General features: G+C 41.3%; 1 protein-coding gene across 1 annotated transcript; it reads right to left on the bottom strand.

Moving 5' to 3' along the window:
* Positions 1-6,559: 6,559 nt before the first annotated feature.
* On the bottom strand, positions 6,560-8,305 carry Dpit47 (DNA polymerase interacting tpr containing protein of 47kD). The gene is made up of 6 exons (XM_076392676.1): positions 7,912-8,305; positions 7,663-7,834; positions 7,391-7,583; positions 7,041-7,321; positions 6,805-6,969; positions 6,560-6,729 (listed from the first exon to the last, which is right to left on the bottom strand). Exons 1-6 carry the CDS (start codon positions 8,180-8,182, stop codon positions 6,645-6,647), a joined length of 1,167 nt encoding a protein of 388 aa, XP_076248791.1. The 5' UTR covers positions 8,183-8,305; the 3' UTR covers positions 6,560-6,644.
* Positions 8,306-15,316: the final 7,011 nt, after the last annotated feature.

Here is a 15,316-nt window from a genome sequence, read left to right as displayed (position 1 = left end):
CTGATGCTTGTAGGATACTGTCATGGAAATTGGAGCTAAAGCCACCCCCACCCTAGCGAAGGAATATGAAAATTATATATTGTGGATTTGGTTTTTAGATTTTCTATAAGCGAAGTGTACTCTTAGAGAAATATTTAATACCCAAATTCAATTTCGTATCAGAACTGCTGAATTATAAATAAAGAAGCTTCGACGCAATCCCCTCGACTACAAAATGTCAATATTCTTTCCCATAAATTATCAGACTTCCCGTCACAAACGAAAGTTGAATGAGCAAACTGATTATTTGGAAATCAGCCTTAAGGCGACCGATTAAAACGACCGTCGAAACTTTCCATCAGATTCCACGGTTCCAAGCGTCAATTCCGACCTGCTCCACGGTATAAACTGTATAAACGAATATTACGAATCCACTTATCGCTTGAAATTCATTAAATCAGTGTTCAGAGGTCAGGAATACGGACACGCTTGATAAATCCCTCTGAAACGTATTTTGACCAACCACCGGCATTTCTCGATCCTTTTATCTCCTCTATCTGAAGTTGTTTGTCAACGTTTCCGAAATGAGCTTACGTTGGTATTCATGAATAACGCGGTCGAGTAGCATTCTTGACGTAACTGGAACAGCAATTGCACCGACGTAATATATTGCATTCGCACGTCCACGTGCTCACGGCCAAGCGTTTCGCTTTTTTTTTTTCACAAATCGTTTAAGTATTCCTCGGCCACTACTACGACCATTTCACTTCTCAGTAATGTTACGGTGACCGGAAGTACAGTGAAACCTCGGGTATTCACCCTTCCTCTTATTCAGGGTTACAAATATACGGTGCAACAAAAATAAGAGTACAGTGAAACATCGCTTGAGACTTCGACGATTATTTAGACACAGGCGTAGTATTGCCAGGGTTAATAGAATAACTTTGTTTCAACTTCAGACTTAGACCACTTTCATAATCACCGACATAGTTGTCTAGAGTTCAGATAATCAAGATCGTACTGTAATTCAACCTAATGCCCTAGAATCGCAGCGTTTCGCGATCGCGAAAAACGTCGACAAATTTCCGACGGATTATCCCTCGGATGGCTGAACGAGCCTTTTAACGCCTCGAAATGAAAGCCACGTTAATGAGAGTCTCGCGAAATGACTTGTACGGTCACGGAGCAAGCTGAAGCAGTGTGGATGATAGGCAGTCGTTGATTTTCGTAATCGAACCTTGAAGGCCGGTATCCTTATCGACGTTTATACCAGTTATGTTAATGAAAACGATAACGGCTGGTCGATGGGATTTATCGTGAAAGGAGGTAATCGGAGTCATGGTACAGAAGCAATTAATGCTTACGTAAAGATTTCCCTTTTCACTGGAAAGAAAAGGTTTATTGCTTAAAGATGTGCTCTTGGTGTGTTATTTAAGAATAAATGGGTTTTTGAGTCAGGATTGCTAAATAAGTACACATTCCCTTCACCATTTTCCAGTCGACATTTTTATTAATAATTTTGCGAACCTTCTGGTCTGAAACATTGTTTCCTGAATATAAGAGTGAAATACTACGTACGTACCTCTATGGCAAACTGTGAATGTGAATATATTAACCTGAAAACCGAAAACGCAATATCTGAACGAGACCTCACTCCCCAGAATATGTCAGTTCGTTCATTGCGATAGCACAAAAAGGAATAGCGATTAAAATTGACCCCCATTTTATGCGGAACCTTTATTAAAATGATATTCAAATTTAATGGCCGCTCTTAGTTTCTGTCGCGAGCAGGAACGAAGAAGAAGTGGATGTAAAAGAGGAAGAAAGAGAGGACATCGTCCTCGGCAAAAAGGATGAAAGAAAAAGATTGACTGCGAAAATAAAAGAGCAACTATTTAAAACATCTTCTCGCTATAGACTCAGGCTGAGTCAGGCTCACTGGCGAGTTTATAGCGAGGAACACATTTTTCAGGTGAACTTAGAATACTTGTCTTTATTTCTGAAGACATTCTCTATCCTTGTTCCAGTCCATTTTGGAGGGGACTGTGGATTTCTAGAGTTTCTACCTGCATATAATATACACAAATATAAAACATAAAACATAAAACAAAAAATAAAGTGCAAATGATATTCGAAATACGAAACAAGTCTTTGCTTATATCCTATTTCTTTCACTATGCATATGAAAAGATGAAATTGCATGAAAATCCGCAGCCTATTTACGAGATTTGCCTCTGTATACGATATAAACTCGAGGAAACCACTTGACCGCGGTGGACCGAGATGACGAGGTCGATTGAATGCCGTTAGATCGTGTCGAGATGCGACCACGTTGTTCATACACCGCGTGAAATGCGGCACGGAAGAGAGTAACCGAGAGAAAGGCGCAAAAAGAAGGGAACAGAGTCGAGTTGACAGAGAAACGGAGAGAGAAAGCCGAATGATTCGAATCTGTGTGTGCTCCGAGCGGCCTTGCGTCAGATGAAATGCATTGGACTGTAATTTATTGTAGCATTACTCGCGTTCGCTCTGACGAGCCACTGTGCCATTCGTTCCGATCGGTCCTTTGAAAACGGCGAACAAAAAGGAGAACGCGAGAGAAATAACTGATCCATGAAAAAAAAAAAAACGTTTTGACGTTCATTCCCGAAGCGTTTTCATTAAGCGGTTCTCCGCTAATTGACACGCAAAAGCGCCCACAGTGCTACTGAATCGAAAAGAGAGAAGCTGTATTGGCACCTAGTTGCATGTTTATAGAGAGGATAATTAGAGCAGGAGAGAAACTGCACAGATCACGTTTTCAGAAACGTCGATTCATTAAAGCGTGCAGACGCTGGGTGTTCTTCGAAGTTAAGCGTTTCTACAAACTTTCGTCGACGCAGTTTCCAGCAAAGGATTAAGATACATAATCCAAAGTCTAAAAGTAGAACTTTCTTGGAAAGAAAATTCAGTTCCCTTAAAGGAGGGACTAATTTATTAAACAATTAATTAATTCTGAAAATAATTTAAGAAGAAAATAACTTTTATCTCGATGTCACTCTCTCTAAAGTTACTGAACACTCTCACGTGAGATCCAAAATGGCGACAGGGTCTTGATCCGTGAAATCGGCATTAATTCCAAGCAAAAACGAAAGGCTGCCCATATAATTGCACGCAACGTAACGCACTCCTACGATTCTCCCAGCGAGCTCGTTCTTCTTTCCTCCAGAGAATTTCTATTTTTTCCATCGCTGGTTGGTGCACAGCAAACGAGATACCGATCTCCGTGAGGTAACGCGATGCCTTCTCCCGTCACGCTGTCTCGAAATCATTTTTTTCTTCTCCTCTAGTTCGATAGATTGACTCGTCGTTAGGAAACCGGTTCAGTTCCGCAGATTTTTCTTTTCCGCCTGACGCAACTCTTTCGACGCGGATACCTTGCTTCGGGGCATCGGACAAAGGTGCATCATGGTCCACCGTGTGGCCCGTGAAACTAGGACACGCAACAACCGGCCCCTACCACCTCGAAAGTCAGCCTGCCGTTGTTGCTTGTCCTGACCGCTCGGCTCGCGTAACACGGCTTCACAGATAATGAAGTTGCGAGCATTGGTTGCTGATTCACGCCTCTGAATTCGTACCCTGACTTTCAATTTGCGTTGACTAGAGGGTCACTCAAAAATTATGGCCGTAGATACTTACTCTAGTACAACATTAACAAAAAACGTGGCAAAGGACTCGAATGTGGCTTTTTTATATACCTGTTGTGCCTCCTAGGTTTCAAACATCCTTCTTAGAAAAATTTCTGCCGGAGAAAAAACCACCCTCCCTTTTTCGGCCTGCAGCCGAGGACAAGAATTTTTTTGAGAAAATTCAATACAGGAGTGAAAAAGTAGAGGCTTCGCCCTTTAAAATGAGACCAGGCTCACTACCCTGCGATTTTTTTCCGCGAAGTTACAGAGGCTCAAAGTTCGACAATTATTTCGATCTCTAGATCATAAGCTTACTCTGATGCCAGAGTCACACTTTTCGTTCAAAGTGCGATAACTCGGCGAAAAAAAATCGTAGAGCACTGGCTAAGGTCTCGTTCGAAAGGGGAGGCTTCAAACTTAATATCTATTGCAAATCAACTCCTAAAAAAAATTTATCTAGGTCTGGAGAGTTAATTGAATTTAGAAAACATTTTAAGAAAAACTACCTTCTATTTCTTGGCCTGCAGCTGAGTAGGAACATTTTTTCTAGAAAATTCAATACAGGGGTGAAAAAGTAGAGGCTTTGCCCTTTAAAATGAGACCAGGCTCACTACCTTGCGATTTTTTTTCGCGAAGTTACAGAGGCTCAAGTTTCGACAATTATTTCGATCTCTGGATCATAAGCTTACTCTGATGCCAGAGTCACACTTTTCGTTCAAAGTGCGATAACTCGGCGAAAAAAAATCGTAGAGCACTGGCTAAGGTCTCGTTCGAAAGAGGAGGCTTCAAGCTTCGAGTGTACTGCAAAACAAGGGTCGAAAAAAATTTATCTGGGTCTGGGGAGTCAATTGAATTCGGAATTTGTGAGCATCATTTTTGAGTCCTCCTGTATCTACCGATTATGCCAATGGAGCCGGTTCTTCCGATCGAACGGGCCCGCGTATCGATTTCGCGCGATCACGTATGAACTCAGAAGAATGTGCAACGAAGATGGTTTGGAATGCCTCACTCTTGAAAGATAAATCGGTATGTGACCTTTTTTTACCATTAACGAGAATGGAGGTGCACCGTATCAAGAGAATGCAAGTACATACATAACTGTAATTGTAAAATAAAACAGCCCAAATCACATATCTCTATTTCGAAGTGTTCAGGTTTCAAGTTTGTAACCTTAATCTTGCCTTATGGACTTTTAACGAAATGACAACTTTTTCAAATAACTTACATATAATTTAAAGTAAAAAAAATGGACATACTATTTTCATAATAAACGACTAGAATCGTAATTCACTCTTCATACAAAAAGGGTTAATTACCGATTGAATTAAATGAATTAATTGAGAACGAAGATCGACGAGTTCCCGTTTCTCTTTTATCCCAGCCAAATGGGATCGCTTGATCCGAGGACAACCATCTTGCGAGGCAAAGAACGAAAGGAAGAAAAAAGACAGGAGAAAGATAGAAAGAGTATACATCATCGAAAAATGTAATTCCCTTACGGTTCATCCAAAGATAATTCGATTGCAGAGCATCTCCCGCGAGGCGAGGTTCGTTCAAGACTAATACGGATCATTTTTTTTTCCTCGGCGAGGAAGAAATTCGATTAAGGCTAACGCGATGGAAATTACTGGCAATTTCGGTCGCATTTCGAAGTGTCAAACGCAGCGATTTCATCACGCTTCAACTGGCTTCTGTTTGAATCTGTGTTAGGATGCAACAATGACCTCATGAATAATTTAACACACGCCATTGTCTCATCGGTATGTACTAATAACATCACGTCAGTTCTAGCGTATCCGACTCTGATTCACTTCATGAATGCAGTTCTTCTTTATTTCCTATCCGCTCTTTCGTGACCGGTGCTGTCGAAAACTATCGAACCCGGATGCGCGATTTTTATCGAGCCGACAGTATTAATAGACCACGACGTTCATCGTTTTTGCCGTATTTCAAATAACAGAACAATAGATCTATCGAAGTCTGTGAAGAATCACAGGGGAACAGTGAAAATAATTTCCATGGAAGAAGGATGTATATCAAATTCTCCTAATTAAAGTAATGTACTATTCACCCACTTTAACCAAGGCAAGGAACCCAAATTCTACAATTACTAGTTCAGTAAACTTCCAAGAAAACAATATCTATTCAATTAATCTCGAACAATCCATGATCAAACATACCAAATTCTTTTTTCACCGAAGAAACTGTTCTTCGTTGGTCAAATACGTGACTAGGAAGCTATTGGTCTAGAAACTAACCATTGAATCAAGCGTATAATTGATCAGACTTCGGTTAGTGGAACGATCGCAAGAAAAGGAGGATGTAAGAGTAAAAAATATTTGCCTGCATTGCTTTGGCATCGTTTGGGCCTCGTTCCGCTTCTCTCCCACGCCACGGAGGTCCCCTTGCCTCTCGATTCAAACTTGAACCGAGTGACCTTCAACATCCACTGGCAAAGAACACAGTCCTTCTTTTTGATTCTGATAGTATCTTAGGCACAGCACTCTTTTCGTCACCGTACTAACACAATTTCGATGTAACAATTTCGCGAATGACTGACTCGAGATCTGGCCGCGCGTTCTACAGCGTCTCTTGAACTGAATTTCTGGCCGAGGCCCTGACTCTTTATGCCCACCTGGCTCTGGCAGGTGCTGCAGGTGGCACCACCTCTCGCGCTTGCCTCGCCTCTCCTTTGCCGGTCCCATGCATGGCGCCTAGTGGGGCCCACTTGCCGCGAATTTCTGTTCGTTAAAAAGGGACAAAGAATGATCGAACGGTTGCAACTATTGTGCTACTTAGTCGAGTGCATGCTAAATTAATTTGCCTTCTTTACGGTAATCTGTAGTTAGGAACTGAAGGGGAACTGAGGTCTATGGGTTCTTATGAATCATTATTTTTAATTAGAGATACAATTCAATATTTTAGAGTTTTTTTATTGATATACCAAAGATACTATATTCTTATTCTAACAAGAAATTTATTTACAAATAAATAGAATTAATAGTTAGCTAAAAATCGTTTTTCTGCTTCACTAGATTTCACGAGTATTAGAAATGCTGGGGTTCCTCCACGTACAATGAATCTGAAATTCATTTTCAAAAATTATATTATTTTAATTTAGGTATTTTTCTTACTAGATTTTAATGTCTGAATTTACCGCTTATCTTGTAAGATCTTTCCCAAAGAGTCTAGTATGTTCACTTTATGTATAGAACATTTGTCTTTACCCTCAAAATATACATTTATATTTTGAAGCGTGTAACGATGTTGCGTGTCCCACTCAGGTGGTTCGCTAAAGAGCTGTTCCAACTGTTCTGTTAATCTAAGTAGACAAAATTATCGAATAAATATGGCTCTTAACGTTTCAAACAATTATATGATGTAAAAACCCACAGTGTATCCTCATGAAAATTCTGTATGAAGTCTGTCTGATGTGTTTCTGGATATAAGATCATTACTGGCCAAACAAGTTTATTTTCTGCATCGAGGTGGACTCTACTCTGTGCTATTTGCGGAACTTGAGGCTCTAAATCTTTAAGGTCTGGATTTTTCTTTCCATCAACTAATTCCAAATTAATTCCCTTATTCTTAATGATACTTATTAGCTCTTCTTCTTCCTTATTCATTTGTTTCTCTAATCTATCCTGCTTTCTTTTATTTCTTTTTAACTGTTCCTATTAATACCAAAATTATGTTTTATATTTAAACATCTCTGAAAAATTGATATAGAAATAAACTCTTACTCTTGCATTTACAGCTTGTGACTTCAAACTTAATATTGTCTTATCTGTTGGGGAATGATCAAGAAACTGATCACAGAGATCAATGCATTGGTCGTAGTCTTTAATATGAAAACAACAAGTGGCAGCTCTATTTAAAGCTTTTGGATAATTGGGTTTCAGTTTCAGGGCATGTTTAGAATCATTTAAACTCGATCTGTAATTTTAATTGAAGTAACAGAAATCTTTTCTAGAGCTAACTCAATAATTTATTAATTTTCAATATATCTATATACCGATAATTTTTTAACATAAACTGTGCAGCTGCCCTATTGTTGTAAAGCTGAGCCATTAACTCAACGTCTTTACACTTAGTTCTTATACCCTCTGTGTAACTCAGAACAGCTAATCGATACTTTTTATACTTGTAATTAAAATTTCCATCCTCTTTATAATTATTTGCTAATTCTATAAAAAAAAAACACAAGCCTAAAACTACATCGTATGGAGAATAAAAATGCAAGTAGAAATAAATTGTATCAAACCCTCGGGTGTATTTTCATCTTCTCCGTATTTAAGTTGTTGCAAACCCTCCATCAAAGGAGACAGTTCTTCGCCAGGTTCTGGTGGTTTCTTCATGAAGAAAGGATGCTTTTCCATTTCCTTTTCCCATTGATCCTCCGGCCATCCTTCGGTATAACTCTTTTTCTCCAAATTGTTTATAAACTCGTCTAATTCAGCATCCAATTTCGCGGCAAGCGCCAAACGTTCCTCTTCGCTCCATGTTTTATTGTTAGTTTCACTTTTCTGTTCCATTATTCAATAATTTTCCAGCTTGATAAATACGTAGAAGAAGAAAATATAGAAAATTTTTCAATGAAAACCGGCGTTAAAAATAATTCCACTGTGCGAAACATAACCTTAAAAATTTCACGTGACAGAACATGGTATTAGCAGTTGTTACCGATGGAGTATACTTCTGTTTTCATTTCTGCGATGGCGCTGTGCGTATCATCAAAAGGGGATTAAAAACAATTTCGTCCTTTTAAATGTATAATAGAACAGTTATACATATTAAAAGGGACATAAAAAATGAAGAATAATGAATTAAAAGCAAAGATAGGATCAAAATACAATACTAAAAAATAAAAAATATGAAATACTGAAGAATATTCTGCTGTACGATATTCTAAATATTCGTAAAACCTACAAAAGCTTCGTATTCGTTACACCCCATTAATAACCAAGCCTCTTGATGCCTAGGCTCTCAATAATTAAAGAAATTCCCACAACACCCTCCCCCAAGTACAGCAGAAAAAACAATGAAGGAAGTTCCTTTTTCGAATAATTCGTTCCCCTTAATAAAAAGGCTCGTCTAGAATGATTGTTGATTGTGAGAGGCATTGCGGGAAACTAGAATTCTTAGCTCCGAATTAGTTGTCGGTAGGAGTAGAGGGGGTATAAGGGAGTAGAGGGCCGGTTAATCCTACAATAAAACCCGTATTGAAAGTCGGGGATGAGCGAGTCCGTGGACGTCGATCGGGTAGGGGTGGCTAAGGTTCGGACGTTTACGCAAACATTCGGGTTTTGGCCCCTTTGTGCGTCGGCTGGGCAAGATGGCGCTCGGTGAAAGCTGGTCCACGATTGGTCGATGAGACCGCACCGCGAATCTCCCGAGAACAGTCGCTTCCACGGCCTCGCAGCGGGCGAGTTGTCGGTCCCTTTGGAAAAAAGGAAAACACGCTCTCTCGTCGCGGCGGCGAGTGTAATGGCCACCGTAGGCCTAGGATAGCGGACGACGAGAGGCGCTTCGTATCCCCTTCGATCGGGACGCTTGGCGTGGATACGCACGCGGCGACAGAGGCCCGATCCACTCAGTGAAAATATACCGTCTCGCGTGTGTCGAACTTCCCGGGGCCGAAGTTTTCGTTCGAAGGCCCACCTTCCCTCGGTGAAGAAGAGTGCGTGATACGTCAACAGCACAGTGCGTCAGTGTACTTAAATGTGTGCCAGCCATTGTCGAGCGTGCAAGTGTGCCGATCAACGAAATCCTGACTACGCTCTGGGATATTAACAACTCGATGTGCTTGTTGGATTCTAGCCTTTCGATCACTGGACGACGCGAGGATCGGTGAGTGAGATACTTTAATTTTATCAATTACTTTTAAATCGAATTTGGACCGTGAACGGAGTTCAATTCCAATTGTATTCTTCTCTGTCACTTTTCGTCATTTCTTGTGTACCCCCGCCCCGAGTACCTCTATATCGATGCTTTGGTCTACTAGACGCACCCTCGTACGTGTGCCACTGTGCAAAACAATCTCGGTGGTGACATTCGGCCTGTCGCGCGGCACGCGTGTATTCGCTCCAGTCGGAATGCTCGTAACGCGTCTAGATCGTGTCGGTTTGCCCTTCGAACGCCGCGATAGTTCGCACATGTACCGATGCCCTTCCCACAGGGGGGAAAGGTCCACTTATTGTCATATGCAGGTAGTAATGAGAGTGTGCGCGTTGCGAAGCACGATCAATTTCGGAAGATCTACCAGCACGCTGCAAAAGATGTCGCGCCGCCCTTACTTCGGGCTGCTTTATTGTTGCTAAATCTGTGCTGGGCTCAGGGAAGTTCTCTGAATAGGAAGAGACAGTGTGGTTCTAGAGGTAGAAGATATGGGTAGGATCTATGTTGCATGGAAGAGGGGATATCGAAGCGTCAGTTGAGTGTCAGTCAATTTCGTCCACATTATTTCAAAATTGGAAGTAATTTGTAATTACCTATTTGAGGAATTCTTTAGCCTGGTACTCTCTCTACAGTAAACAGGAGTGTACTTATAAAATTGTTTCAGAAATCGCGATTGTTGAACTATGTCACTTTGGAAATCTAAAAACCTCTTTATTCGAAGTTTAAAGCATTGTAAATCGTCAGTTTCTATGGAAACTAAAGACTCTTCCTCAGTTGATGTCTCTTCTCGTTACTCACGCATTGGATTCTACTGTCATCTCCGATTCTCGCGAGACAGTAAGGATTTGATCGTTCTACTGGTTACCTTCGCGACGTCAGACGGAATCGACAACTGTTCTCGATCGCGTTTTCAACGAGTATCTTCTGTACGTCGGCGAATGGGCGTGTAAGCGTCTCGAAGGAACGTACTCGACGAAATTACCACGGTTTCGTCGGAAATAAATGACCCGCTTCCCCCTCCTTCTGTAAATAACCTAACCTAGACCTCTTAGCCGACTTTAACGACGATATTAAGATATCCACAGAATAATGTATCGCAGTGGTAACAGGTGCCTCCTCTCGCGATTTTCCAGCCTTTTTGCGAGAAAGAACACGTGCCTCGGGTAACCGGAAATTGCGTCGAGCGACTTCTTTATTTACGGACGCGATAATGCGCGTGATGTTTAGTATAAGTAAAGCAGCTATGTGAAACATGGGTAACGGGGAATATACATTGCTCTTTCACGCGATCTACTTTTACGAGGATGTTTCGCTTGTGGGATGCACGAGACGATGGGAGTGGAAGTAGAGCTAGGCGTATTCCACTGATTTAATATTTTCCAAATATTCCAATATCTCGATTGTTCTTTGATTTGTCGACGCAGAGCGCTTTGTTGTGCATAATTCCATGAATTATGAGCAGGATATGTTAATTAGCGGCAATTTATAAAGGACAGCTTGATTTCTTGGACGGCGAAAGCTTATGCGAGTTCTTTAATCCCACACTTTTTATATGTGCCGCTAATTATGAAAGTAAAAAATTTAGGAAGGTTGAATTTATCGCTGTAAAGCAAATGCATTGCCAGTTCGACCGATCACAGACCTAGAAAGAACACTTAGAAACCAATTGTAGTAGTTTCTTACGCTATTTTAGCAACACAACCTGTGATCGGTTCTAAGCGTTTCTTCCATACCTGCGATTGGTCGAATTCGTGACACATTTAGGTCTGAACGTGCACATTATCTTTTGTCGTTTGCATAATATTACTTCGGTCGAAGTCGGTTTCTTTTTTTTTTTTTTCCATATCGACATCGCAGTGGACCATGTCGACCACTATTTTTTGCTTACTTAGGATCCAGCGACTTTCGCTCGCGGGAACCCTCGAGAACAATGCAAACGTAGACACAAGGATCTTGAATCGATATTTACTGACAAAATTTCGCATTCTGTAGTTTTATAGTCTTTAGAGAAAAACGATGTGATTTGATATATGTATCACTTTTTTTCAAAGTAAATAGAATACGATTCGTAATTCAGAGAAAAAGATTTGTTGAATTTTGAGGTTATCCTGTCGAAATAGTTTTAAAACGATTTGCGTCAAATCTAGTATCAATTTTCCAACAAAAATATCATAAATTTAGCGGTCTATACATTTATGAAGATTTAATGGATAGATACAACAACCTCCATTTGTGCCAGAAAATAATCCTCACGAAAATAGAGTCACTCTGATTGGTTATTGTATTATTGAATTTCACAACAGACTAGTTTTAGTAGTTTAAATTTATTAAACCTCACAGGATTTTTATCTAAACTATTTTTTCCCATTAGCGAACAGTTTTCCTTTAACATTGATACGTAGGAACATGCAGACTGTATCTTGTCGGTAGTCACTGTTTTCCCCTCTGAATAATAGCAACAATCAAAGGATCCTAATTACGCTTCTTCCTAACTAAATCTACAATCGAATCGCGTATCTACTGTGAACTGGTTTCAAAGCGTTTAAAATATATAATCAGTCGACAGAAACGTAGCCTGTCTTCAAGTAAAGATTGAGTCTGCGCTTATTAACTGTCAAAATTATACTGGGCGACAATAAAAGGGTGAAAGGATAGCAATTAGCCAGGGAACGGGGAGTGACAATGGGCCCCGACAAAAGGTCCAATTAGAATCGCATTTCGCGCTAAGGTGACCAAACACATTATTTCCCGAGCGGCGTGAACCGAGACCAAAATAAATATTAGCCGGAAGGTGGTTAATGAAAAGACCAGCGTCCATCGATCGATTTATACGAGGAGGCACTTTTGTTCCGTAGGGGTTGACGAAACGAGCTTTCGATATGACGAGCTTCTCGAATACGTTCGACTGATCTCTTTCTCGTTCGCTCTCGCTCGCCGCTCTCTCGTTCCCTACCCGCTGAAAAACTCTCTTTTGACGTTGATTGCGCGTACTCGTCGGCGTAAACCGACTTGTGCGGCTTTTCAAAGCTTTTCCATCGGCTGGTTTTCGGTAGCCTTCGGTTAATCTGCCGTGATTTATGCAGGGCCGCGATTAAAGCAGAAGCTCCCATTGATACGGCTAATAAGTCCAGAGAGAGAGATTATTCGGCTGGTGAAGCGAGGATTTCTCAAGGGATAGCTCTATGGTCAACTTTCCACAGTTAAATCGAAAGCACTAAACAGGCACGTGTTCAGGGTAACCCCGATTGACTGAACTTCCGATGACTATCATATTCTGCCCAGTCTACTTGTTCTACTGTTTACTGCTAGTCGAAAAAGTCAAACAGGTTGGTCCACTTAAATCACTTCTTTCGATATAAAAATCAGGAAATGAAGAAAAAATCAATTTGCCTTCTACCTCCTTTCTGCCCATGGTTTTCAATTTGAAATACAATTGGAATACAAAACGAGAATTCCCTATAAGTATGAAACGTGGATCGATGGAAAACCGCGGAAATTAGTTACGGTTCATGCCCCCCCTGGCGGTGTATGAGACAGATATAGACAAGCTCTCAATTTATTTTATTATTAGCATTGTTCTCGTTCGATGAAAGCAATTGAAGCGTATATCCACGCTCCACGATCATTTCATTTTTGCCCTTTTTTTAATATTCATTTTTTTGTTCGTCAGATACAGTTTCCACATAAAAATTAATTAACCTCCAATCGAGAGCTTTCTAGAACCGCTAATAAGTCCCCAGCCATCTGCAGGCAATCACCATAAACATTGAAGAATCATCATTTAGCTACCAACATTACAATCACTCAGCCACACCAATTAAAATGACATTCTATTAATATCATCGTAAATACCACCGTCAGTAACTCTCCCTCTCATTACCGGCCTACGAATGTTTATGCAAATCCATATTCCTCTCGGTATAATGAAAGAAATGAAATCCAAATACAGCTCTCTCACCCGCTAATTGTTAAACATTATAACGAGCACTTTATTTTGAATATTTTGTGCGGTTGTGTGCATTACGCATTCTCTACCGTTTCGTATACATATTTAACTCTACTGCAAGATTCTAATTACCATAAAAAATTAACGCGCAATATATCAAGAGTACCCGACCGCAATCCATTATTTTCATGATCGAAAATTTGTATTAACTTCGATCGGGTTCTTACCATACATCAAACCTAAAAATCAATTGAAAAAACAAACGAGGATAAATAACCTAAGCTAATAGATTGTTTCGAGTTATGCCTAATCCAAAGAACAAAGAGTCTTCACGGAACCTCAGACGAGTATAACTGAACATTAGGATTTTTTGCTCTCCCTTTTGAGCCTTATCCAACAATAACAATAATGGACCGCCGGTGGTCGCCCGTTCGTTATACACTCATAAATGTCGCGCGCAGCGATAAAAACTTGTAACGAGACGCGTCGTGCCTTCAGCCTTTCCTCTCCAGCAGCCGTCAATTCTAGTCATTGGCAGCGTTCGTGATCCTTTGCTTACAGTTCTCTAAATAAACACTCTACGCCGAGTACAGATACTCTGGTGCGTTTACTCGAGCGATGGGGGCCCAGGGGGGAGGCAGAAGGCGTGTAAAAGAAATTCGTTAGTAGGGGCTGTCTAGCCCATGGCGTAGGCCGCGGCGTTTAAAGGGGCACGAAGGGCACCTCAACTCCTTGAAATCCGACGATGTTTAATGAGACGTCAAGAATTTGATGCGAGTTTCGCGGCGAGAGTTGCAATCGCGCGAGGGGGGCAAGGACAGGGGTCGGCCTTTATAAAGACGGGCTTTATATTTGACCGGTCGGAAATTCAGTGAGCATGTGGCAACGCCGGATCCCTCTGTTTCTTTCTCCCCCGAGGCTCGCCTCGATTCGTCGGGCGCATCTTTTTCCAGCAGCGACCTGCCGCGGCGGCGTCGGCGGCCATCGGGGCCCCGTACCAGAAAGTTTCTTCTACCTTCGCCACGCCACCACCTTGCACCCCGTCCCGTGCTCTTTTATTTTATTATTCGACCCGACCTCGACGAGTTAGGCTCTTGCCTGCGTTCTACCCCGAGACTCTCTTCTCACCATGCCCCTCTGTCTTCTTCTCTCTTCGAGTTCCCTCTCTGCCCCCCACCAGCCTTCTCCCCTTCCTTTCCCCCTCGTTTCTCTTTCTCTGGACGCTCGAAGCTCTTCGGCTAACGGAGAAACTGGAATTCTCGTTGCATACTCGATACCAAATGAACGTGTATAGACTGGTATCGGTTCTATCACTATCGACTATTTCTTCATCTTGTTTGTAGATTTGTAACTTACGTAGGGTGTGAAGACTGGTATCAGTTCTAAGCTACTTTGTTTCACAGACGTAATTTGAATCATTAGTTTATCCCGATTTTCGAGAACAACGTTTCCTTCAACTGGTCTCCCGTCATTTTCTATTTATCCCGGTAGCGTTATCGATGCTCGAGCGGGAGCGCATATTAAAAGTTTTACGAGGCTCGCCAGGAATCTAGGAAGAGGCGCGCAGACGGGAATTGCGTATGTGTGTACGCAGACTGAAACTTTTCATAATGCGCGCGATACGTTTAGAAATTTTTCAATCGTGCGCTCCCCGACACTCCTGGTATCCGTGAACTTCGCATTCTTCGCATCGCTCGCGGTTATTCCCTGTATCCCCCTCTCGATGAATAATACCGAACTCTGTATAGCTGGAGAGACCGAAACACAAACAATTTTCCTTTACTTTCGTTTCGATAATTGTACGTAGCATATAGAAGTGGTGTGG

This window comes from Calliopsis andreniformis, chromosome 2, assembly GCF_051401765.1.
Source record: "Calliopsis andreniformis isolate RMS-2024a chromosome 2, iyCalAndr_principal, whole genome shotgun sequence".
Lineage (NCBI taxonomy): Eukaryota > Metazoa > Arthropoda > Insecta > Hymenoptera > Andrenidae > Calliopsis > Calliopsis andreniformis.
The sequence above is the reverse complement of the archived record's forward strand: the minus strand, read 5'-3'. Positions and strand labels throughout refer to the sequence as shown.

Excerpts from the sequence above, each read along its gene's own strand:
- Dpit47 (XM_076392676.1), bottom strand. The coding sequence starts at position 8,182 with ATGGAACAGAAAAGTGAAACTAACAATAAAACATGGAGCGAAGAGGAA. Across the intron at positions 7,322-7,390 it reads CACAAGCTGTAAATGCAAGA|GAACAGTTAAAAAGAAATAA; the intron begins GTAAGAGTTTAT and ends TGGTATTAATAG. Across the intron at positions 6,970-7,040 it reads AATTTTCATGAGGATACACT|ATTAACAGAACAGTTGGAAC; the intron begins GTGGGTTTTTAC and ends TTGTCTACTTAG.